Genomic DNA, 27,308 nt, shown 5'->3' on the forward strand with positions numbered 1-27,308 from the left:
AAATGTCACGGTGTATTTTCGAAAAGTTCGCCCTATAGTAGCTACTAGCATTTCAACTTTCAAGTATAAACTCACAAAGTGATGAATTACGTGCAAGCAGTATTATAATTATTTTGTGTCAAGGTAAATATGGAGCGTATGTTTGCATTCCAAATAACATGGGTGCATGTATATTATCCAAGTGAAATAGTTTGAAAATATTAAATTGTTAAAATAATATACCAACATAACTTCACTGTTACCGCACCCCTATATTAAATACTAAAGCGTCAACACGGGAATATAATATAACACTCCGTGTTTGTTTAAATTGTACACATAATAGTATTCATTTTCAAAATTACGTTTGTAAAACACTTCTGAGTATAATCTTCTATAACACAATACTAGGGGACAAAACTACCTTCTCTTTATCAAAACTCTAAGATAATCTTCAAATGTCATTTGATAAGATATAATTAGAAATAGTAAGAATGTCTCATGAAAAATTACTCTAAGTGTTTCAAAAAAACACCTCAGATATAGTGCAAGTTATAACGAATAAATAAACATATATATATATATATATATATACATAATATACCGTGATTATTTTGAAAAATCTAACACAAATATTTTTGCCAAATTTGATTTTAAAATGAAACAAATAATAATTATTATGTTGTAAACACTACATAGCAATTTCACTGAAATAACCGTTTCGCGTAGGAAAAATTCCAAAATATTTTAGGAATGCTTGAATTAAAATATAATATGATCAACATGAAATATATTTTATAATGTACATAAATATTTGAATACAATATTACTTCATTAAAAACATAAAGTATATTAAATATATGTAATTATAATAGTTAATGTGTATATACTCGTAACTGCAGTTATATGCAATTATTGAAGTTTTAATTGTCTAATTAATAATTTAACATTTTTAAATGGATAGGAATAACATTTCGATTTTATAATATTTAGATAAGTACATAGAAAGAAAGAAATGATTTAAACTTAAAAAAATTCTATAATTTATTGAATTTAAGTAAATAAATATTTCTGAGATGATCATTAAAGATACATAGCGAGCAAACCATACATGAATTTACTTTTATTTTACAATTTAAAAGGTCTCTACACCAGTTCCAATTAAGTCGTCTACTTCAGTAGTTGTCAAAGGGCATTTAAAATGCAAAAGTGAGCGGTGATGCTGTTTGTCGTAATATTTTTAAGTAGTTTTGATAATCATTTTAACTCGCATATGTCATTATGAATCAGCTTGTATACGCAATGCACAAATGCTTTGACAATGATCCTTATACATATAGATTGGAAGATTTGTACCGTTCTTACGTTTGACACCATAAATTCAAATAAAACTGAGAATACATTCATACAAAACTATAATAAGAGTCATCTGTATGATATAATATATGCAATTTGAATCGAATGAGTGGTTATATTTGATAAAGTCACTGCTATTACATTAATGTAAATTAAGATGGAAAGGTATACCTTTTGTCTAATGTTAAGCCGTAATATTTAACTTTAAAAAAAAAAAATGATCGAAATGTATTACATTTTGAACTTTTAAATCATTTTGTATTATTTATATACATAAAACCAATTTGGTATTGCTTACAATGAAATAAAATAAATAATAAAGAAATAATAATTGTTAGTTAAATGTATAAAATTAAATAAAACGTTTGACGGATTCAAGTTTTTAAATATCAATTAAATAACATCATGGCGTAACGAGTAACTTAAATCATTTAAATTTCCATGAAAATGAATCTAAATGATTACTCATTTTTTATTTAGTTAAAATGCTAAGTGAATCAACTAAGATTCACATAAAATGCTTTCAAATAAAAAGACAATTTTAAGAGAACCATTTTATAGATTTAGTAATAAATTATTCTTAGAATAATGTTTTCGAAAATTCTACGGACGATTGGAATCGAGATGAGAATGTTCAAAATTTATTTTAAAAATACTGATAATAATATAAAGACATTTGTCGGGTGTACTTGATTCTGAATGTGGGTTTTCAAAGAGTTGATTTATAATTTGTGATCACCTGACTTTTTGAAGATTAGAAAGAGATTGGCATCCTTTGTAATTAGCTGGATGTGAGCCACTACATAAAACTCGGTCTTTTTGGCACCGAGTCGAATTATGTTCTTCACCACATACCTGTAATTTAGATTTCAATCAGTAGCATATATGAATAATAGAGATAAAACTTCTATAAGTCCTTAGTGTAAGATAAACTTTTTGTTTTTTTCCATATACCTACTTATTTTTTATTGTTTTACAGACACGAAAGCTGAAATTTGTTAATTATTCAGGCTTTAATAAATATAAGAACGGCTTTTAGGTTTTATTATTACAGCTTATAGTTTTGTTATACTTTATACCTATCTTCATTATAACTAATTAATAAATATAACTATAATACCTTAAAACTATACTTTAAAGATGATATACACATATTAATAGATTATGAAAGGTTTTTCTATTTTGCTTAAAGTAAGTTGTAAACAGTACCAAATATTATGTTTTCTGTTCTAAATTAGACTGTCCGTCATGTTTTAGAAAATTGTAAAACAAGTAAAAAATTACTATAGACATTGCAGAAATATTGTTATAATTTAATTTAACTCTATAGTAATTATGTTTAATTAACAATGAATTATGAAATATTAATATTACGTCTAACATAACTTATAACTACAAAATCATAAAAAAAAACTCTAATTAAACTTAACAAATCGATGTAATATTACACATTTTGATAGAAAATAAAAAAACGGAGTGAAACAAATGCGTACACAAAAGTAGACAAATGAATAAACTTTTTAGTTTTTTAATAAAGAGTATTTTAGTGAAAAGTTTTTTTTTTTTTGATTATAAGATTGATCAAAATAGACTATACCTAAGTTTAAAAACTTTCTGTAATTTCGTATACTAAAATGAAATTTTACAAGATTAAATATTTTTAAAAATCACTTTAACATAACTAATGTAATATATTTAAATTTATATTTCAAAATGAGCTATGACCCATATTCTTGCAACTAGCAGATTAAATAAAATTAAAAATATATAAAGTTTTGTTTAGAACAAAAAAATACATTTTAATATAATGTATACTAACACTTAAAATATTAAGGTAAAAAGCTATTTTTTTATTAATTAAACATTAAACGCAAATATCTAGGAGGTTATTTACTTATCTAAATCATAAATAATCATACAATTTCACATAAAATCTCTATTTTTTAAATATGAATTGAAGCAAAGTGCTTACACAAGTAGGTAATCCTACATTGGTATAACCTTCTAGAGGTTTCTATAAGTCTTAAAATTTTAAAAAATAAATCTTAAAGTAAGATCATATTGCCTACTAAGTAAATAATCCATTTCTAAACATTTCGAGTAAAAATGATCAAACACTTAACTATTTTAGATTAAATTTAAAATAATAAGTAATATTACTTTGGTACATAATTTATATAATCGTTTATAATACAATGAATTTACTGCTTTGATTTTTAAATTAAATATAATTTATAACCGCTATGAATTAATTATTCATTAAACATTATATATAATACTAAAAATTAAAATGTGATATACATTTAACGATAACAATAATAATACTTATGCTCACCTGGATAAGACTGAAAATGCTTTATTACCCAGTGCATTGTATAAAACTGAAATATGACTACGTTAAAATATCGATTTATGTCTGTAGAAATTAATTACTGTTCATCAGATCCTTTAATATTACTTTTGTTATTTTTCACTCGTAGTTTACGATTTCAAGAAATAATTAACGTATAATGTTATATACTTTGTATACTCAATAGCAGTATTAATACTATGTTTTATTTATTGGTACTATATAAATTATAATCTGTTTTAAACCAAAATTGACAAATTTATTTATTATTAAATGTTAAGAATTACCTCTCAATAAGATTGTTATAGAGAAAGGATAACAACAACAATATGATTTTGAATTACCTACAAAATATCGCGAAACCAATATATCACATGGAATTAATATCGACAATATAAATTGTAGCGGTAATTCAATTATTATATAATATATAAAACTCTAACAGACAATTTTATATATTTAAAAGTATATGATATTGTTATATTAATATATATTAGTATTGATAAAAATTATAGAAATATGTATATACTAATTAATGTAAGTACATATTAAATGTAATGCCTTTATGGAATGTTTATGAGACAATACAAAGTGACTGGGATGAAATAAACATAATATGTGAAGAATTTAACAATGAATTTACTAATTTACTTTCTGCTCAATATTCTTCAATCTATAAGTTTATAAATGGGTTGAGATATCAACAAAACCTACTGGAATTAAAATAAGTCAAAATATAGTAGGAAAATACGTCGAAAATAAAAAGAACATGGCAGTCAGTTGGGCTGAAATAGTAAAAAAGTTGTTGGAGATTATTCAAATTGAGATTTTGAAGATTTTAGGTATTGCATTTAATATCTACTTACATTAATAATTAGTATACATATTATATTTTTATTACTTACATCAATTTAATTATATTATATATTTTTTTATCATTTATATCAATACTTATGTGCTTTAAAATATATGAAATTGTCTATTTGAGTTTAATATATTATATTAAAATTAAATTTCTGCTATATTTTATACTGGTGATATTTATTCCATGCGATATATTGTGTTCACAATATTTTAGTTGCGATATTTTGTCGGTATAACTATGATTTTTATAATAAAAGCTCAATCTCATTCTAAAACACAATTGTATATATTGGATAATTTCGATTATAAAAAAATATAATAATAATAATTTTCCAATTTTTTTTTAATAACATTATATAACATTGATTTGTAAAAAAATAGAATGAATGAAAAAAATACTAAACTAATCCATGGAATATTTCGAAATACGTTAAAAAAGACATTCATAACTAGTTAACTAAGCACTGTTTTGATGAACGACCTTATTTTGTAATTTTTTTTCTAAATCCAATCCATAACGAATTTTTAATGATCTATAATCAATCACATTGCACATAAAAAATATTCAATCAGTTCGACCTCATTATACGTAATTACAAATGTCACTATGTTTTTATTCATGACAGCATCTAAACAAAAAAAAACTATATTATTAATTATTTATAATTATATTCTTTATTTATATCTTGAGTACGTTCTGAGATTGTCTAAGACTTCGTATTTTTTAATTTATGTATATTTTTTATTACAATAAGCTCGTAACTAAACATTTAATTTGCATGACTAAATTATTAAGATGGTTTAACAAAACATTCGACTAGAATAGAATAACGAATTGCATTGGAAATATATTTTTTTTTTTTAATTTTACTATTGACAACTTTATTTTGAGCACACTGATATATAATACCATTCACATAAATTCAATTTTAAACTATATTTACAATTCAAAAGAATTTTTTTTATTTCCATCTCAAAAAATCGAATATTGTGTATAATGTGACATGGTTGGATTTGTAAAATTGTACTTTGAACCAAATGGTAAATTTTATGTAGGTGTTCGTTATGAATTTAAAATACATTTTGTAACCTTTTAAATCGTTTAATGCTCAAATTAAATGTATTGGTCCCAATAACTAAAAAATAAACATTTAGCTTTAAGTCTGTTACGTTTAACAAAAACTGATTCATTTGTAAAATTAAAAATAAAATAAAATCTCTCGTAGGTACCTATTGGCTACTATACAAAAATACAATTTTTAATATAAATCCGTTAAACGATATTTACTCAATAGTTGTGAGTAGGAGGTACAGGAGCAAGACAGTACACCTACACAATCACTACTCTTTAGAGTTCATTTATTTTTATTAATAATTTTAAATGTAATTTAAATATAATTCGAGTACCTGGTCGGTATCAAAAACAAATTAATTTATCGAGAAAAATATAATTTTTATTTTCTACTTGATTTATTAAAGCGCCGTCTAATTTTAAATACCTAACATGCTTTTTTGTAACTAATTTTGATAATATTACTAAAATTACTACATGACGTTGATATAAACGCTTTAAACAAATTAATTATTTAAATCAGTAATAAGCATGATTACCACAATTTTAATATTCTAAAACTAAAATTTTAACATTAATTATCTCTTGATATAATTTCTAATAATACATACATTTTAACGTTTGTTTATTGAAAGAAGTATTAATTCCATATAAAAAAAAAACAGATTTCAGGAAATTAGCTTGTTGACATTTTACTATGAATTAATATATTTAAATTATCATCTACCAATATCGTAAATAAAATATTATTTTAAAGTATAAATGTTTATTAATCGTAAAAAAGTATACCTATGAATGGATAATATACATATATTATGTAATTTATATTACATAACACGAAAATCGTTCAAAACTTACTTGTAAGTCACATAATATTTTAATCATGTGAACAATACAAACTTCACAGTTAGTAAAAGGCTATTATTTCTTAATCTGTTCTTAACATTGTGTCGTAATAATAAACTAAAATAAATCCTTTATAACACACGAGAACGTGGCGTTTTGTAATATTATTAAAACCTACATACGGAGGACTAATTTTATTGTACTACGGTGTTGACTGTTCATTTTTATTTACAATTTGATAAACGTAAGATCTCGATAGTTTTATTATTTACCTAGCTACACTTATATCGTAAAATGTTCGTAAAAGTAATGTGGAATCAGAAAAAATGACTTAAGACATAACTTAGAACTATATATATTTATAAGAATAATAAATATAGGTAATAGGGTACAATGCTACAATTATTTATAGTTGTTACTGATTTATTTATAATTTACTTCCTTGGAAAGACTGCGGTGGTCTAAGACCAGTGCAGCACTAGGTCGATAACACTTGTAAAACGTAGAGAGAAAAAGTTACACCGTATGCAGGGTAGGCTACGTGTAAGCTGTCATCATCCACATATCCCAACATGACATTTCATCAAAATACCTAGATGCGAATCTGGATCATTCCTTAACCTTTCAGCAGGCGAGTATGCGCATTTTATACGACAGTTATAGATTTATTGACATAACTTTTATCTACGTATCCCGATTAATACTGGGTTTTCTTCTATTTCACAATAACATTTATGTATCCAATACTTAATAAAAAATATTATGTTTTATTAATAATTATATTTTAAATTATTATAAAACAAAAATAAAAAAAAAGTATGTATAAAAATATATAAAATACGACACGAGTCTGCTCGTGTAATACACAATATCGCGCCAGTCGAAAGATTAACCTATAAAGTTTATCTAAAGAAAATAACTTTAAAACTACACACTCACAATAATAATATCATTGCTAAACTAGCTGGTCCTGGGTTAGAGGCAAACGCTAATATTTCGAGAACAGCAACTCTTACATTAGTGTATTCCACTGCTGAGAATTCAGCACTTTTGTATGGCTAAGCAGTTGTCATGTAACAAAAATAAATATTCAACTCAATCGGGCAATAAAAATTATTTCTAGAATACTTAAGTCGACTCCTCTATCTTGGTTACCAGTTTTTTCAAATATTCTTTCTCCGCATATTAAATGAGGAGATATCTTAATAGAGACTAATACCTAACCTTAAAAGCCTAATTATATACCGATTAACGATAATTCCAAAATTTACCTCTAGAGACTGAAATCACAGAAACCTTATTAGCCGGATAATATAAGCAATTTTCATACCATTAGGAAACGCTATAAAGAATAATAGAATAAAAAAAAATGTTGTATAGATACAAGCTAGTCGAGGAACCAGATATTATGCTTCCAGGGTTTTACCGTTCTAAAAGAGGATGGTCAAGGCTTAATCGCTTCCGTTGCGGACAAAAAAAGGTTCAAATTACTAAATAAAACTTAGCAAAAACTTAGTGAGATTAATGAAAAAATCAAACAATAGAATACTATGTCAAAAAACGCATGGTATACTGTTTCCTAGGAAATATGAAAAATCTATACTTACTAAAGAATACGCTGTCCGGTAGCTGTCTGAATTTTAAAAAAGAAGGGATTCTTATATATATTTACATAAAATTTGGTCAATTTAAATTTTATTGATATTGTCATTAAATATCACATAAAATGTTAATATACCTGTTATATTCATTAATGTTACTACTTGGATTGAAACCATAAAAATAAGTAAAAATAAATAATTGTTTCAAAATATATTTTTTACACATAAAGTTGGATACAGAAAACTTATACTACCTATAGTAAAATACCTGCTTTCTGGACTTTATACGATTATAATAACGCATATTATATATCCTTTTTTTATATATATATTTTACATATGACATATTATTTTTATTATTTAATCATTATAGCCTAATCTACGGTATACGCGGTTACGCGAATAAACTAAAATAATATAATAAAGTATACATCAATGGCCATTTTTGCCTTTGGGTGCGGTGGTAGACAACTGGACGTGGGTCTCGCTTAGATTCGTGCTGTCAACGGACGCGTCGTTGTACTCTGTACTATAGCCGCCCCGGAGCATCAGTTCGTCGACGTTTTCGTCGGACGTCTCGGGGTCCAAGTCTGCCGCCGTGGAAGTGAACGACCCGGCGGTGGCGGCCGCAGAAGTCGTCTCGGCCTCGATCATTTCCCGTTGTTCCGGTGTCATACCGTCACCGTCGTCGTAGTGTTCGGTGGAGGTTACATCAGCGGTAGTGGTGACATCTGTATCGACGTTGGAGGCCGTGGCTGCCGATGGCGGCGTAGACGTCTGGAGATCTCCCCGTCCGTACCTCCGGTGCACGTAACCGGAAGAGTCACCTCCGCCACCACCGCCGCCAAACTCTTCGCCCGGCGACGGAAGAATGCCACCCACACCACCTCCCCCATGATCGGCCCCGTAATCACCACCTCCACCGCCGTGTGACTCTTCGCGGTTCTTGTACTTGATGAAGTATACTTCGGGCTTAAGCGGCTGCGTGACTGGCGGTGCCGGTATGTGTATGGGCGGCGCCTCTTCCTGCTTGGGATGCAGCACGTAGATGAGCGTCTTGTCGGCCGGCTGTGGCGGCGGCGGTGGTATGATTGGTGCGGTGATTGACGGCGGAGTGGGCGACTTGATAAACACGATCTGATAGTTCTTCTTGGGTGGCACGTTGGGCAGGATGACGCGCTGCTTTCGTGGCGGTTCGTCGTCGGGTGGTGCAACGTGCACGTATATCGACTTGTGTATGACGGGCGCCTGGTGGTGCGGTGCATAATCGTAACCACCCGAACCATAAGCCGAAGATCCGCCTCCACCACCCCCGCCACCACCACCACCGCCGCCTCCACCGCCGCCGCCGCTGCCTCCATAACCACCCAGAGAGGCTTCGTGACCGAAACCTGTCGGATCGAACGACGGCGTCATGTGTTGCAACTGACCGCCACTCGAACCGCCGTCAAATGTCGACGAGTGATGGAATGGCGCCGCCGGCTCGCTAAAAGGTGACGACGATTGTAGGTGTGGCGGCGAAGGCGAGAACGGCGACGAAGAGGACTGTATGGCCGGCGAACTGGTTGACCGGAACTCGGAGGAAGGCACAAAGTCTGTGAAACCGGTCGTATCGAAGTTTATGTTCTCACCACCACCACCTCCACCACCGCCTCCACCACCACCTCCACCGCTCAACGACTGGTAGAAGCTGTCGGACTGATCTGTGTTATAACCACCGCCGCCACCGCCGCCGCCGCCACCACCGCCAGTGCTGCCCGTAGACGAAGGCCCGAATCCGAAATGATCGACAGCCGCCTGTCCCCGGCCTTGGTGATGGTACTGATGTGAATGATGCTGTTGCTGTGACTGCGGCATTTGCTGCTGCTGTTGCGGCTGTTGCTGTTGCTGATGATACTGCGGCGACTGTTGGTGCTGTGGATGCTGGTTATAGTGGTGATGGTGTTGCTGTTGCTGTTGGTTTCGGGGGTGTTTGTGGTGCTGCACGTGTTGGTGCATGAAGTATGGTCTTGAGCTGGAAGTCTCGAGGCCCAGGTCCGAAGTGCTGATCGGCACGATGAACCGCTTCAGTGGCCGATTAGATCCGCTGCCCACGTGCGTCGCCTCCAGTGCGCTGTCATCGTCGAACAGCGATCTTTTCGTGTCCTCGTAAGACGCGGCCGCCGTTTCCTCTTCGACCGACGACGACAAATCGCAACTGACGCATACCACCGTGAAACAAGCGACCGCGGACAGCTGTCAAAAACATATTATGATATTACGGCGATATGTCATTAAAATAGTACATTGTTCTACACGTCACGCGTATACTGAAAAATTAAACGCCGTCGATGTCGTCTAAAATGTAACATTAATATTTACAATATATGCAGTTTGCACCAACACTACAAGTCATATAGGTAACTGGTGACTCACCTCCGTGTACTTAAAATGGTTAAAACGTATATATACTTTAAAATATCACAACGATCATGACATCTATACTGTTTAATTCAATAAATTACGAACGTTTTAACGTCCGATGATTGATTCGAAAAATAATTGTTCAACGCCAATAGGTCGCCGGCACTACGATTTATCTACACGTATTTATATTACGTTTAAAACTATAGCGCGTCAAAAAAAATAATTTGTAACGAATTTGATTATCATCGATTAAAGCTTAATAATAAATTGTTTTATGCGATTGTTTTCGAGCATTGCGTTTATTCGAGTTATTTCGGTCAAACATTCTTCATCTCGTTGTACAGAAATTTTCAAATACGTATAGTACACGACTTTTTATCTACAAAATGATAAATTAAAAATTATGATATATTATGAAACGTTTTTAATGGGAATTACAGTAGTTTTCGTTTATGACTGAACATTATTGTAGTGGATTACGAAAAATATGCCGAGGAAACTGCAATATAATATTTTTTTTTTTTAATATTTAATTACTTCAGAAACAAAATCCGACATGGCAAAATTCACCAACAGTCTTTTTTTTTTTTAAAGCTTATTTCCCAGTGGTGCTATAGCTCATATCCGTTTAAGTTCGTCTCGTCTTGGAGATTTAACAAAACGTCTGCCAGATTAGATTAACAAAAAGAAAAAAAAGAAAAATATGTTTTTTAGTGATTTTATTTATTTTTATTATTTTATTTTACCACGCCAAGGAGATTGTAAGTTGATACAAATCGTTGAAAATACGAATACGCAATAATAACAATAATATAATAATATAGCTCACGCTGAAGAAGAAATGGCATATAAATTATTCCAAATAATTTATTTCGACGCTATTTTCAAAAATATGTCAAACAATATAACGTCAAAATGTATAGTTATCCACGAATAGCAAAGAATGCGACGAATGCGACAAATGTCTGTGCACATTGTCCGGACGGGACGTAAAAACAAAACACAAACGAGTTACAGTTAGACAACATCCCTATTGTTAAAAACGTTGGGATAGTTTCTATAGCACAGGATTTTTTTTCTTTATTCCAATCGAAAAAAACGAGAGTATTTTTCTATTTTCATTCTGGTCGGTGGACGCTTTGTACTAGGAATTTTATATACCTATATATATATATAATAAAATAAATAAATAACCAGCAAAAAAACCAAAGTCGTATGCGCAAAAATGTATTTTGACGATATTTTACGAAAGCGCTAAAAAGTAAAACGCGTGATTTTTCGGATATAACTTCGGGTTCGTCCTTCCAAACGATTTCAGTTTTCAAAACACACACGCAAATGATAAAAAATAAATGAAAAGGTAAAGAAAAATAAATTCTTACCGAGTAAAAATACTTGACGCTCATTTGTGCCGGGTTTCACGACAAACAGTAGATATTATGGTTGGCGTCTTCCACCGTTTGAAACATGTCCGAACTTGTGACCGCAGTTAACGTGACCAAACTAAACGTGAAAATGTATGACTGTGGACGCGGTCGGGTTTCCCATTCAGTGGAAAACTCGCGCTGGAGGGGAAACAACCGATCGACAGCTGTATATTAATGCGGGAAATAACTGCAAGAGAAGGAGAGCAGACTTTCTTAAACGGCGTTAAGGGCAGTCGAATAATAAAATGTGTATGGCCTCTATTTTTCTGGACCATATATATATTAAGTATTTGTATAATTGTAAAATAAAACGGTAAAAAATTACACGCTTATAATTAATTTTCTTTAGGACTCGTTTTCATCGGCTTATGTTCTAGAGACGTATTACAAAATTATTAAAATCCCAATCGAATAAAATATGTTTAAAACTAGAATTAAAACGGAAAAATAATTACTATATACGTTTTAGTAACCCCTAAATTTACTAATTTTATAATTATTTGTATTTTATTTTTTGTTTGCAGGTAAGATATAATGTAATTTCAACCAACATAATAATATTATGTTCGCTTCTCATAAATCAGGTAATTCGAGTACCATTATTATATTATTTAAATTTAAATTGTTAAAAAGCCAAAGTTTCTCTCATCTTTACGTACAGCCAACAGCCCTTTTTCAAGAGTAAAATCGACTCGGCGGTAGTATCAGATGTTAACATTTCTGAGCGAGTTTACCGCACGTATAGCTGATATTTTATCCGTATACGTCGTATTATTATATCTCAATAGCTTCATCGCATATATCAACGCGATACGTGTAGATAAGTTAATATGTACTTCTGAATTGACAATATAATATTATAAACATAATATACTATTATTTGCTCGTAAACGAATACACACACAAAAGTTTTATAGATCTGTTCAATAGGATAAAAATCATGTATCGAAAGACCGTCTTTTAAATGATTCGTGTTAATTCGTTAAAACGCCATTAAGGCCGAGGCGTTTGTGTGTAATGGCACGAATCCAGAACGCGTCAACACGCACCCTTTCACCGCGGCTAGTTTCAAAGTTTTCCAGATTTGTTCTTCTCCAATGACTTTCCGTAATAATTTTAATCACGACGATTCTGAAACAACAATTGTAGTCTCGTTATACTGCAGCAGTTAAACATTGTAGTACAATCGAGCAGAAAAAATAATTTCATCGTAATAATTGTAATTTACCAAATCCCAAAAATAAAAAAAAAATAAAAAAATGTATAGTTAATTGAAAGTTTAGTACCTGCATAGTTGAATATAATTTTTCAAATACTGCTTAACGAATAAATAAACAAATAAACAGCAATAAACATATTTGTATGGACAAAAAAGTAAAGCTTTTTCATTTTAAAGCTTTTATATTATATAGTTAAATGACTTTATATTGAATATTAATTTAATACAATATTCAGAAATAATTTATTTAATTCTACAGTTAATAATAATAAAAAAAAAACAAAATCGTGATATTAATTTGGTTTTAATTTTTAGTACTTACTACTTATTTAAAATTTAAAAAACCCAGTCACTTATGGCCAGTAAGGTAAAATGTATTTTGTTCTATCTAATAATATATATAAATTCCAAACATCTACTCCCCTCCTCCTAACAGTTAAAATTCCTTGTAAAACGCTTGCAATTGATAGCATACTTATTTATTCAGTATAATTTATACAGAATATAATACGCAGAATAAAATATTAATTCTTATTAGAGTAATAAAATGTAAATAAAATCTCAATTTTTTACAATTATTTTGCTAAATATTCATATTTAGTACTACCAAAACCAAAAATTAAATTTGAACATAAATACATAATATTGTTATAACGGTATATTACGTTAGAAAATTAAAAATAATATATTATAAAACATCAATATACATTTGTTAAACTTCTTGTAATCGGCTATAATCGATGTATGATTTTCTTCTATCTAAATGTATTTCAACATGTGTTTTTTAGTTCAAAAATAATGTATAGGTATCTAGTTAAAACCAAACATGAGAAAGTAAAGCTATTGTAATTTTAATATATTAATATATTGTAATATAAAATAAAATTAATACATTGACTATAATAAAGAGTTTTACAAATTCAACTAATATACAATTAAGCATTACATTAATTTCAGATCATTGAAAAATTTTAAAAAACGTATGATTTACCTTATGTTAGGTCAACTATGACGCCTTAAGCTTTGAAAAGCTTTGTATAATGCAATCAATTCATTTCTGTATATTAAAGGTACATACACGCTAAATTACCTTGTGAAAAATACCTTTTTATGTGTATAAATAAATCAATGAGATATTACAATTATTATAATGACATAAATTCATTATAATATCTCCTTTGTATTAATGCCACGGCAAGTTGTTTTAAAATATATGATTAACGTTCACACTGTTTTGTGTTTATAATACAATTTATTTAATTAAGTTTAAATAAAACTGTATTTAATTGATTAAAATATATGTTAAATTAAAAAAATAAGTTACATTGTCATGTTCAAAGACAAGATTTTTTAAAATTAAAAACGACTTTTGAATTGTACCGTGAAAAGTTATTGGCACGTTTTCTAAAATCCAATTTCGTTTCTAATTTGATCGCTTTTTTCCCCTTGTACAAAGTGATCGCATTCGAATGTAATAATATACAACAAATATAAAGTTTTCTGTATCTACAATAAGTATATGCTATTAATCTTCCTACTTTTTAATTTTTATATTGATAATCAATAAATTATCAGAATTTAGTAAGTACAATAAATATCACTTTACATTTAATTAACATTTTATTTTCGAGAAAATAATACAATTTATTAAAACCAAAGTAAACTTTAAACATTTTTTTTTATTAAAATAAATTTCCATTGACCAATATTTAATTTAAACCAAGCAACATAGTTAATCAATTAAATACAGTTTTATAGTATAAATATTATTATTTAATAGATTAGAATTCAATTTATTGTTTTACACAGGTTGCAAAAATGTAGTACAATCTACATCCATGCTAAATTTAAAAATTCACCGTTGACTATAATTTACAAGACAATTTATTGTAGTAAAATAAATAAGAACATATTTTTAAGAAAGGCTGTTTTTATCAAGAACATATGCAATTCCTTTTATTTATTGTTATATAATGATATTATGTTAGGAAGTATCTAAACAAATATTAAAATATACCTACGAGATATAGTTTACAAAATCAATTTTTGTATTTCTATAAATAATAATAACAGTACCAACCCATGTAATCAGCATATTATTTAAGAGCTAAATAATAATCAAATGTAATATTTTTCCATCTATATAGACTATAGTCTATAATAGGTACAAATTTTTATCATATATATAAGTATTTTTCAAGAATGTTATTCGTTATTACATTAAGAAAACCCTATAAATTGATTTGCTTATATAATTTATGTTACGAATACAACATTCACCACAAAGAAAAACTAATAACAATCGGATAATCACACTACCTGCTGTGACGAAAACGATATCAATAATGCAATATCTTTATCATCATAGGCGAAACCAAAGCCTTATGTCACAATGTAATCCACATATATTTTTATTGAAATAATTATCAAAATCGAATAATATGTTTAAATAAAATGACTTTGACTTATGAATCGAATATCAGCAAGAACTTTTAACATAATATTCTATAAAAATACAAGCGCTTAACTAACCTTTAGTGTTTTTAAATTTTAAAAATTGGTTTTGTTTTCTCATAATATTATAATTATGGCAGAATCTGTAAAAATATTTTTAATAAAATACCTTTGAATAATATCCTATTCTTTTTTTAATAAATAAATATTTTTTTTATATACAGTCACTATAAAACAATTTTTCAGACTTTACCAATAAAAATGTCTAATTCACTTACGTGAAAATATGGATTACCTACGTATGCAAATTCCCTCGATAGCACACAAAAAAATAACATCATTCCATTGATGAATATGAATAATGTATAAGAAAAAAAACATATTAAATCCAAATGTGTTTTAATTGTTCTTTAATGAATTTTAATATTCATAAAAAAAACCTCTTTACGGGATTTAAATACAGAATTTATTTACATTGAAATAATTTTTTTTGAAGTATGTTCAAATTTACAGCTACAGTAATAGTCGACTATTACGGTTTCATAATATATACTTACTAGTTATTATACTGAAATACGGTCAAAATGTTCATACATTCATAATGTATCATGACTTATACTCGATTACGCGAATCGAGTGCAAGTATTATTAGAGAGTAAAACGAGGTCGTATTATCGTTAATGCTTCACATATTATGTATACTTTTGAATTTTGTTCAAAGTATAGAAGTACGTTGAATATATACTTATAAAATACTGAGTTTTTTTGTAATACGGTTATAGTTGAGTTCGTGATAATAATATAATATGATCAAATTTGTCGCACACCAATGGTATATTATATTGAACTGCGGCAAGTCTTGCGTTGTAGCTTGTAGGCTGAAGGTAATAATAATAATATGTCATATTTGCATTACGTCGATACGAAAACGATGGAATCGCAATAATAATGTATACCTATAGATGATACAAATTAATGTTGACACGTCCGTGTGCCTACGCAATGAAGGCAATTACATTTAAACCATACACACAACTGTTATTGGAACACTACCTACTCGAGAAGATTAAATTATTAATATAAAATACGTCCTAGTGTGTATCTACTATTATAATATATAATAATAAATAGTTCGAATTTCGTAAAATAAATTATTGTATAATATTATGTAGTTTTAGTACCGACGGTGTGTGCATGTGCACATATTATGTACGTCATAATTTACGGAAAAGGTGCTTAAATTACACTGTCGCCGTTTTCCGCGGGAACGTGTGGTTAAGGTGTACCATAATATACCAAACAGTTTAAAATATTCAACTACTTCGTTGTGTGGTCAGGTGCCGGGTGGTGTTATTAACGACTGGTGAAATCGTTTTACACCTAAACAGTATTATTTTATTTGATGAATAACAAGAAAACTGTGCACGTGGACCACGGCAACGGTGGAACAGTGTACGAGCAGGTATCGATCTGTATCATGGTAGGTTACACCGTTGTACCCGCTGCGGCACGCGGGTAGTATTGCGGTCCGGCGACAACGTTTTGACACTTTGGTATTGTGTTTTATATATTATACGAGTGTAGACTATGACTTATGGGCACGGATAACAGTCGAAATGGAATCTGTTAACGTCGGTGGCGGCGGCTTAATACCGCTAAGTACCGGCAAACAATATACACGCTGCAACACGCAGTTTATTTAATTGATTAAAAACGAACGATCGCCGTTTGCGATTCGACGATTCTACGACTGAAGATTTGTCACGTTTACGTTCGGTCGTTTATGTAATGTGCATTAATGTATTATATGTTTATGTATATGCGTGAGTATATATATATAGTATATACATATAAGTGTAATATGTCAAAAAACAAAATTAATTACCAACCGATCTAATACGCTTTTAATTTTGTTCATTTATACCATAGGCGTTACAGAAAGCTGCAGCTTACGTTATAAAATATATCGTACTGCCTACTTACAACACGATCATATTAAACTGAAACTTATGTTTAAAATATTGGTACATAATAAACGTGACATACAGAAGATAGTCAGTTGGGCAGTATACATTCAACAGAAATGTTTTCTTTACTATTCTTTACTGCTTAATTTGACAACATTTTTAAAAAAAAGTTACGTTACTATCTATATTTAAAGGATTGTTAAAGCCATATCAAAGTAAGCAGAGAATTAGTACTTCAAATTCTATTATGACTTAAGATTCACAGTTATCAGTGTTATCACTGTAGGGATTATAAGTAATACTTAAGTATTCGTGTTTTAATCTTTGTACAAACGTTTTCATTTAGTTTGATATGAATATATTTTTATAGTTCAACTCGAAACGTTAAAACAGAATATGTCTGCCAACAAATAGTAACGAATTATTATTAACTAATAACTATTGAAAATAAATAGATAAAATATAAGTTAGATTCAAATGACGTATGGACCATAGTCCATAATATATAATACCTATTCTATATCGCATGTAAAATCAATAAGTTTTAATGAAATTTAGTAAATAATATAACTTTACTGTTCCACATGAGAGATTCGACTTAAATCATCGTAGTCCAGAACATCCCATTGTTATCTGAAAAATAAAATCTATAGTTCCTATAATATATGGTTAGCTATTGTTATTTATCATAATTCAAATAAATATCTAGTAAGATAATTCACTTTAAAAGCAATAACTTGTTGTAGGTATTTTAAGGTATTAAGATAGATATTTAATATATTTATAATACTTCTTTTCGATGGTTTATTTTTTAACTTATATTATATAATTCATGATTTATTTCTATTTTTAGTTTAAAAACAAAACAATTGAAGGGATCAAAAATATAATATTATTTTTATTGGGACAAAAGATTGTAACAATGTGTGCCCCTGTAAACCAAAACGTGTCATTGGGCTTTCATAATTTATGATATTTATGTAAATAACGCATTACTATCAACAAACCTACTGAACTTTTCAAATGTGTCGTTAAGTACTCAATAAATATAATACCATTACGTTATTATTATTACACATAAAAGTAATGGATTTTCTTTAAACAAGCTAATGAAATAGGTACCTAAGTAAAGTGCCTACAACAATTTGTTCAGATTTTTTTGTGCCAGCCCCGTCAATAATTAAAATAAAGTTTAAGATAATACCATTATACCTATATAAAAATAATTGTGTAAAAAATATATAAACCAAAAAAATTATTCCGTGTTACAAAATACCTGAAATTAAGTTAATAACAGTTTTCAAAATATGACTTATATGTTTCATTGCTATTAATTCACCTTATAAAATATATTATTATTATTATTTTTTAATTTAACATTTCAGACCTTAAGACATCTATTAAAATGTATTACTCTTGCCATAAAGAACCACATTCTCTTAATGGACTTTTTATATTTTTTTTCTCAATAGTTAGTATAAATATACACATAAATATATAAATAGGTACCATTATATTAATACGTACACCTTTATATTATATCTTCATGTATTCGTAAGAAAACTCCAGTTTTGTATGTTTGTAAGATAAAGACAATAATACATGCAGGATAGCGAGTCCTCTTAATAGAACCTAAATATGTTCACAATTTTGTTAAAAATTTAGCGTTTTTATTTTAATTGTATATCGTTGGTTATTTATTGTGATTTTTTTTAACCAACTAAAAATTTTTAAAATTAAATTTTACAAACATGGTCTGTGTTTAAATTCCAATCCATAACTCAAAAATGCAAACAAACATTAATTCGCAATACTAATTAAATTTTTTTTATTCTACGGTTTAAAACAATATAGTGTAGGTGTACAATAGTGTAGGTACTTACGTTACATTAATCTATTGTTTTGAATAAATAGCATGGATGGTTGTTTTAGATGAAATGGTAGGCTATCATATTATTCAGTTTTAACATTAATTCTTATTAGATTGTGGACATCATCAATTCCAGTCCTTTTAAAAATGTTCATAATCATAACATCTTGTAATACGATTCATGATCAATCTCCAATCGAATGATATTTATATTAAACTTTCGAAAGTTTAAACACATTTATTACAATATATAACCAACTCTACTAAAATTAAGAACCTAAAATTAAAATTTCAAACATAAAACACATAATAACCATTATTTATTATCAATCTCAAATATTATTTACATAAAATACCAATTGCTAACGTCAGTATTTTTAATAAACATTATTTATTTTAATATTTTAAATTAAATTTAAAGTAGATATTGCTTTTTTAATGAGACATAAAAAAATTACTAAAAAATTATAATAATAATAATAATAACACTATAGAGTATAGATAGATAAAAACAATACTATGGTGATTCTATATTTAATATTAATTAATTTAAACTTAAAGCTATTATTATAGACTCGTAAACTTAAATTTTAAACTTTATAATTATTATTATTCACCTAAATTGTGACACACGTGATATTTTATTATCTAAACGTAGAAGATTATGATTTACAAACATAACTTACATATGTGTAAAGGTGAATCATAAATCGCAATGATATTTAGGTAAAAACGTAGTAAATAATGTTGTACGCTTTGGTTGTCCTAACTATTGTGATTTTTGATATCCTATTAATTCCTAAATAGGAAAAGGTATTGGTTACAAAATATTAAAATTATGTACAAATATTATATTAGTTAACTTGCTGATTTATATGTTATTTATGCGACTCTTTACGTTTAAATATATACATACAATTATAGTTTTATACATTTATAATTCAAAGGAACATTTTTAATTTTTTATATTTATTTGTACACTAAGAAGAAATTTCATAATTTTATAACCGTTCAATAATATAATACAAATTTCATTATTTTCACTATTAAACCATCATACAGATATAAAAGCCTAATTGTTTTACAAAAATAAATAATATTTATCACATTTGTAACTATTGATTTTTAAAATAAACATTCTAATAATTTATTTTAGTATTTACGTAATTTTAGTTTTTAAATTAATAACAGTATTGCGTATAGTATACAAATATTAGTTACAATTCACAAATATCATTAGATATAATTTGCAATTAATATTATAATAGGTATTCATTAATATAATTTAGATGCCAAATATGTTAAATATTATAAAGTAAATAAAAAAAAGATAGTATTCTTCAATAACATTATGTTATTTATTGCGTGCCATTTCACGCAAAAATTGATTGGTGTTAAAATATGTTCAACGAGCATCCATAGCCGAAAATGTTGAGCATTTATAATAAAAGCTTTGAAGTTGTCCAACAATAGTGTCGGTAAATCATTCCGATTTTAGGCTATAGCCGATATAATATTTACACACTTCACGAGTACTTATACACGCGAAGGAAAATTGTAAAGCCGAACAACAGCTCTTCACACATCGACAAGAGGCACATTCAATGCTTCAGACATCTTATACAAATACTTATTTGTGATCGCACATTTGACAAAATAATAGTATTATTTTTTTGTTATTTTTTTAAGAAAAATATATACCTTTATGTATAACATTATGTTTAACCATGTTGTATAAGTATATAAAATATTTAAACTTATTTATATTTAGAAAATAATTCATTGAAAATGACGCAATATCGTTTAAAATATATAACAAAATTTATAAAAACGATCGTCGAATAAAAAAAAACATAAGCATTTACTATAAAAATATAACTTTTATCATTCGCATATTTAATATTTTTATTAGTTAGATCAAATTTATATTAAACATACCGAAAAAAAAACTATTGTATTCAACACAATATACATTTGTTTATACTATAAAAAGAGCACTGACCGCGGCAATCGCAATGCAACTATAAAATAACTGTCTGGATGACTTATGACTATCAGATCGAATTACCTATCTAACAATAAATCTGTGCGTATAAATGTATATTCTATCATAGGCGATTTATAACGTTTTTTAATGGATCGAACCGAAAATAGGTCAACATTTTTTAACGATTTTAATTTGGTATATAAAAAAATAATAATGATTTAAAATCTGTTTGAAAATTCACGTTAAAACACGATATTTCCGCATTAGTTTAAACTAAAATAACATAAAATACCAATATTTTCAAAAAATATTCAATTGTAATTGTAAATGATACGCATGTAAATAAAATGCATCCACTGCAGGTCCTTGTTATGAAAATATCAGACGACCTGTACACTATTATATACCAATGATTATTATACTTATTATTTGGGTAATTATAAATAATATACTTATACACACGAGTATCATGAGGAATACACAGATACTTACTTACTCGTTATAATACAACAGAACATTTTGTAACATACCAGAAAAATTTCTAAAATATACAATCATCGACGCTTTTTACTTTACGCAATTCTAGAATTAAAAACGTGCAGTAGAACAATCGATTTTACAACATACAGTTCCTAATACCTATAGGCACCTACCATTGATACCATTACTTTTTTTTCATAGATCCTTCACCGTAATATATAATATTATGTACGCATCGTGGAATTCATGAGAACGAGACGTGACACTATACAAGTTATTTGTCTGATGGCTGGTAAAAATCTATTTACCTCTATTTACACGGTGACGTTTAAGGTATTCGTTGACAATGTTTTTACTTTTTAGTAGCTAGTGCATAAGACAACAATAATAATCGTAATAATAATAATAATGGTCGTTGGACGCGGAGAAGTGGCATGTGTACCTTATTATTATACGTTCTACGTATACGAGTACTAGTAGTGCGTACTTACTCGAATCGTGATAATTGTGACTGGAGACGGAATGGCGTAACGAAACGGTCTGGCAATTGTTTCGACCGTCACAGACATCCAACGGAAGTGCGTAATAGGTTTATATAATAATATAATATAATATCATTATATCAATAACTTACCGAACGACGAGTAATTCCGCTAATACCATTATAATATCTGTGTTACTAGTATTATAATAGAATGAAGAATATTCGATTGTATCAAGTAATAAAATCGTTATTAATTAGTCATCTCGGGTTAGAGTAATAATAATAATAATCCTTTGTAGTTTACATTTTATGAAAATTATTTGATATCTTCGTTACATCAATCATCGATTTAGTAATATTTCAACTAAATGTATGATGATATGCATACTATAGCTATCTACATAGATCGTATCGAAATTATATCAGTTGAAATTGTAGGTAGATATTGAAAATATTCAATACTTATACCTAATATTGTAGGAAATCTTTCAAAAGCTATAAATACCATAACGCATAATTGAGTAAGCCACCTATATTACATCGTTCAAACGTTCTTCCCAGAAAAGGAACACAATAAAACGAAACACATTCGAAATAATAGTATTGTACAACGTTAAAACATATAGTGTATATTATACGTGACAGCGTAATGAAAAGTTCTTAATATTTAATAGTAATACTACATGAGACGTATAATAAGCTATATATCTAGTTCAATTATTCTGGTCTATATTAAGCTCGGGGTAGGATAAATGTTTTTACCTTCTATATGCCTGTGCTAATAGATTTACGCTACATATATGAATATGTAAATATATACAAGTTTAATTTTTTTAATTACACTTAAGGACTTAAGGAAAATATCCAAACTAGTTTTCTGTCACATTGGGAATAAACACCCCAAGTGTTTATACTTGTATAATATATAAATGTGTGTAAAATTAAACAATTTAGAATTGAAAATTAAAAATTAAAGAACAAGTAACATTATTAATAATAAATAAGGCTTTCAGAGGTACATATGTATAATAATATATATTATAATATAAAATAATAAACTATTTAAAAATGTTAATTTTTTAGGACATGTTGCGTTACACATTTACATTCTGTTGTGTAATTTACACGCAAACATTTTTATAGCAACACAAAAAATTTGGTTTATATATTTAAAATTTAAACAACTTTTAAGGTCAAATATTGTAATAAAATTCATATCTACTTTAGTTTAACTTAATAAAATATTAAACAACTTAGATGTTGATTATTAAAGCAATTGTTTGCCATTTTCTTCACTAAAAGAAATGTACATATTTATGAATGAAATGATTACTTAGATAATCGAAAATATTATTTTTCTCGTTATAGAACGAGTAAGCTGGAGAATCTCAAACGACACTTTTTGCCTCAATACACATAAAGGCGAAGAGCTTAGATGAAATATATGTAGAACAGAGTAATGGTGTCGTTTTATCATTGAACCCGACACCTGGTCTTTAATGGAGTACCACTGCTAGCGACAACGACCAAACAAAAAAAAAAACAATCTTCTTTGAACACATGACTCTCTAAACAGAAAATTATAGATCAGCACATTTCCTATAGAAAAAATTAGATGAATACAATGACCACACTAAACATAAATAATTACATTAATACATCAATATATCACGTCCCTAAATTCTGAAATATAAAATAAAATATATTTTAGGTATAAAATAATAATTTTAATATTCATTACAAGTTATTAATTGTTTATTATTGCTTATAGGTTATAATGTGAAATTAAAAAAAACTTTATTCATATTTATGTATACTTGACAAATTCAGCTTACGTTTTATAGATTAATGAATGAGATCGTGCCATCTCATATGAATACAAACATAAGGAACTACATTCAATAATATAGTCATATTAATATGATGATTATAAACTGTTTGGGTTATATTATTAAATTATAAATATATTTATTATTTATATTCATAATTAGTTAAAACCCTTCTTATAAAATTATATTATTATTATTATATGTATAATGTAGCTACTGTATAAACATAATAATATAATGTTAAATTATATTCAATATTACTTATTTATTGCCCATTTATTTGTAAAACATAATTCATTAAAAATTTAGATCGAAATTATAATTGCCATGACTAAATAAACTAATTATTTAGTCATGATAATTATAACAAAAGGTTTAATACATAAAATTTGTATTATGTTAAGAGTTTGTTTAAAGCATCAATATTAAATTAAATACAATAATAATGTACAACAGACGGTATATTAATTGCATTAGAAATGAATTATTTAATGAGAATATAATGCATTTAAAACGGTTTTTAATAAAATAACTATTCTCATAATAATATTTTTAACGGGTTTTGGAATATTTTTAAGTAATAACTTACTATAAAATTAGTATTAATAATGTATAGTACGTTAAATATAAATATAAATAAATATTAATGAAATGGATCAAACTTTAAGGAATGTGTCTCTTTTTAAAAGTTAGATATGTAATATATTCATAAGACGAATTTAATGAAATTGAAATATAAACAATACGTTTTAGCATAAAATGCATTACTCTAGACTAATATTATAGAGACAGGAGACAGTTCATAAAAAACAACGTTTACGACCGTAAGTTCAAAAGTAGGTATCTACATATTTTATAGTTCATTTACATTAATCAAACTATAACGCACGCGCGCCCAGGTCCAAAATTCGCAAAAATTGCTTCCTACTTAAAATAAAATCGATTTATATTTCTTATATTACTCTGCTGATCGTCGTACAACCCGCCACAACGAGTTATAACCGGAATTGTACGGTGCAGGCGAAATTTTCCATTTCACGTCGTCGGTTCCGCAGACAATAATCCATACTTAATTAATATGAAATACAATTCATTTTTTTTTTCAACTAGGGAAAAACAAAACAGGTTTTCAGTTCCACACGTACGGATTTCGAAACTAAATAAAATTAAAAAACAAAAATAAAAAAGAACTCGGGAATACACGCGTATACAAAAATACTACAGGTGTATATAGTTTTTCCCAGTCCGATTCAGTCACGTAGAAAGTGGAACGAATAATATTCATTCACGATAGGGTCGCAGACTTTTTCGCTACCTATATGAGTTTTTTTTACATGTTTTAGCTTCTCTTATATATGTGTGTGTGTGTGCGTGTGTACATTTATAATACATGAACATGTTTTTTGCATGGCGCGGGCGGTTAGTCACGTACGAAACGGGAAGTGCGTAAAAATGTTTGTTGGATGTTTGGGTCACATATGCACAAGTTAATATACTGGCGCCCCGCGAAACGTCATCAACTCACTCCCCACCACACATATTGTGGCCACAGGCCTAAACTGGGAAGATTTCGTTTTCATTAGCACAATAGGTGAGTATATCTACGTCTTTAACATGGGAACGAATTATCGAACAACAGAAAAAAATACTATAACTACATGAAATATATTATTATACATAGGTACATAATGGACATATGTTATTAAAGCCGTTTTATACTTTTATATACTAGATGGAAAAGATTAAGGTCAATCGATTTTTGAGCGTTTTTGAATTATAATAAATATTTATAAACAATATGTCGTGACATACGTTGTATATGCAGTTCAACATTTTACCACAAAAAATGCAGATAATTTTAAGTATTTTTTTTTTTTTCGTAACGAAATCAACGTGTTAAAACACTTAATGATTATTTAATAAATAAAAAAAAATGGCATATTTTTAGTAATCATTTTTTCATATTTTATGTTTAACGATCCGCGAGATACGTTTGTTTAGAAACACACACACACACACACATATCTATATATGTATATTGTATATAATTTTTATCCTTAAACAAAAATAAAAACTAACATGTTTTCCTTTAGAGCTACAATATAAAAACATTTAAGGCTAAAACTATCAGTATAACTTCAAATAGTTTAGATAGTCACGAGAAAAGACTATATATTGTTATTCTTAGTGATTATATAATTTATCAATACATAGACGTATTTTAAACAATTTTTAAACAAACAAAAATAAAATTGATTGGTATATGATTATAATAACATGACCAAAACACATATTTAATAGGTACCTAGCTATTATGTAAATCAAAATGCATTAATAATAAACCCAAGACTAATAATTGATCATAATACCTATTCTTATATCGTATATATTACCTATGTATACATTTGTAGATTTTAATTATAAGCTTCAATTTTAAATACTTTGAAATATATTGCAAATTACAACTATTTTCATGATAATAAACCTAGTTAATTTTATTGTGCAAGATCTTAAAATATAACGTCTTCGATCGTATGACCTAAATCGGGTATTTACATCCGTAAATATTTTCTGATTTAAAATTGTATTGTACTAAAATAAAAATAATTTTTCGCAATTTATAAATAACAGAAAATAATATTGTGTATATTATCATCTCGTATCTTTGAACTCATTAAGTTTTACCACAGCTCGTTTCAATAATTTATTTTATCATAATATACATATTGTATTGGTTCCATAAATTATTAATTTCTTAAGATGTGTGTGTATCGATTTTTCAACTCATTGATTTTTCACAAAGTCATTTTATTTCATTTCGTGTTTACTACCAAACTTTTCTGGCGAAAGAAAAGTTATATATGGTTGTTTCCTCTATAAATTCAACAAAACTTCCTACCAAGATGAGATCAAAAAAACTTTTTACGTCCGTTTTCTTTGATGACACCGTTCAGTTTCATCAACCCTCGTTCGTTATACACTTCATAAATAATGAATTATTTTCGTTCGATTTCAACTATAAATGTGTTTCATTGTTTCAATAATATTACGATTTGAGTTTAGATAAAAATGATATTTTTCCAAATGTCTACAATCTACATAATATATATAATAATT

At 27.9% G+C, this 27,308-nt stretch overlaps 2 protein-coding genes across 4 annotated transcripts in view; one reads left to right on the forward strand and one right to left on the reverse strand.

Annotated features, from left to right (window-relative positions):
• The window catches only part of LOC132929345 (somatostatin receptor type 5-like), a 194,703-nt gene that overhangs the window by 121,515 nt on the left and 45,880 nt on the right, over window positions 1-27,308 (forward strand). The window lies entirely within an intron of this gene.
• LOC132917650 (RNA-binding protein FUS-like) lies at window positions 8,265-12,082 on the reverse strand. Its single transcript, XM_060978482.1, has 2 exons — window positions 11,857-12,082; window positions 8,265-10,303 (listed from the first exon to the last, which is right to left on the reverse strand). Exons 1-2 carry the CDS (start codon window positions 11,878-11,880, stop codon window positions 8,501-8,503), a joined length of 1,827 nt encoding a protein of 608 aa, XP_060834465.1. The 5' UTR covers window positions 11,881-12,082; the 3' UTR covers window positions 8,265-8,500.

The sequence above is a fragment of the Rhopalosiphum padi genome, chromosome 1 (genome assembly GCF_020882245.1).
Source record: "Rhopalosiphum padi isolate XX-2018 chromosome 1, ASM2088224v1, whole genome shotgun sequence".
In the NCBI taxonomy this organism is placed as follows: domain Eukaryota; kingdom Metazoa; phylum Arthropoda; class Insecta; order Hemiptera; family Aphididae; genus Rhopalosiphum; species Rhopalosiphum padi.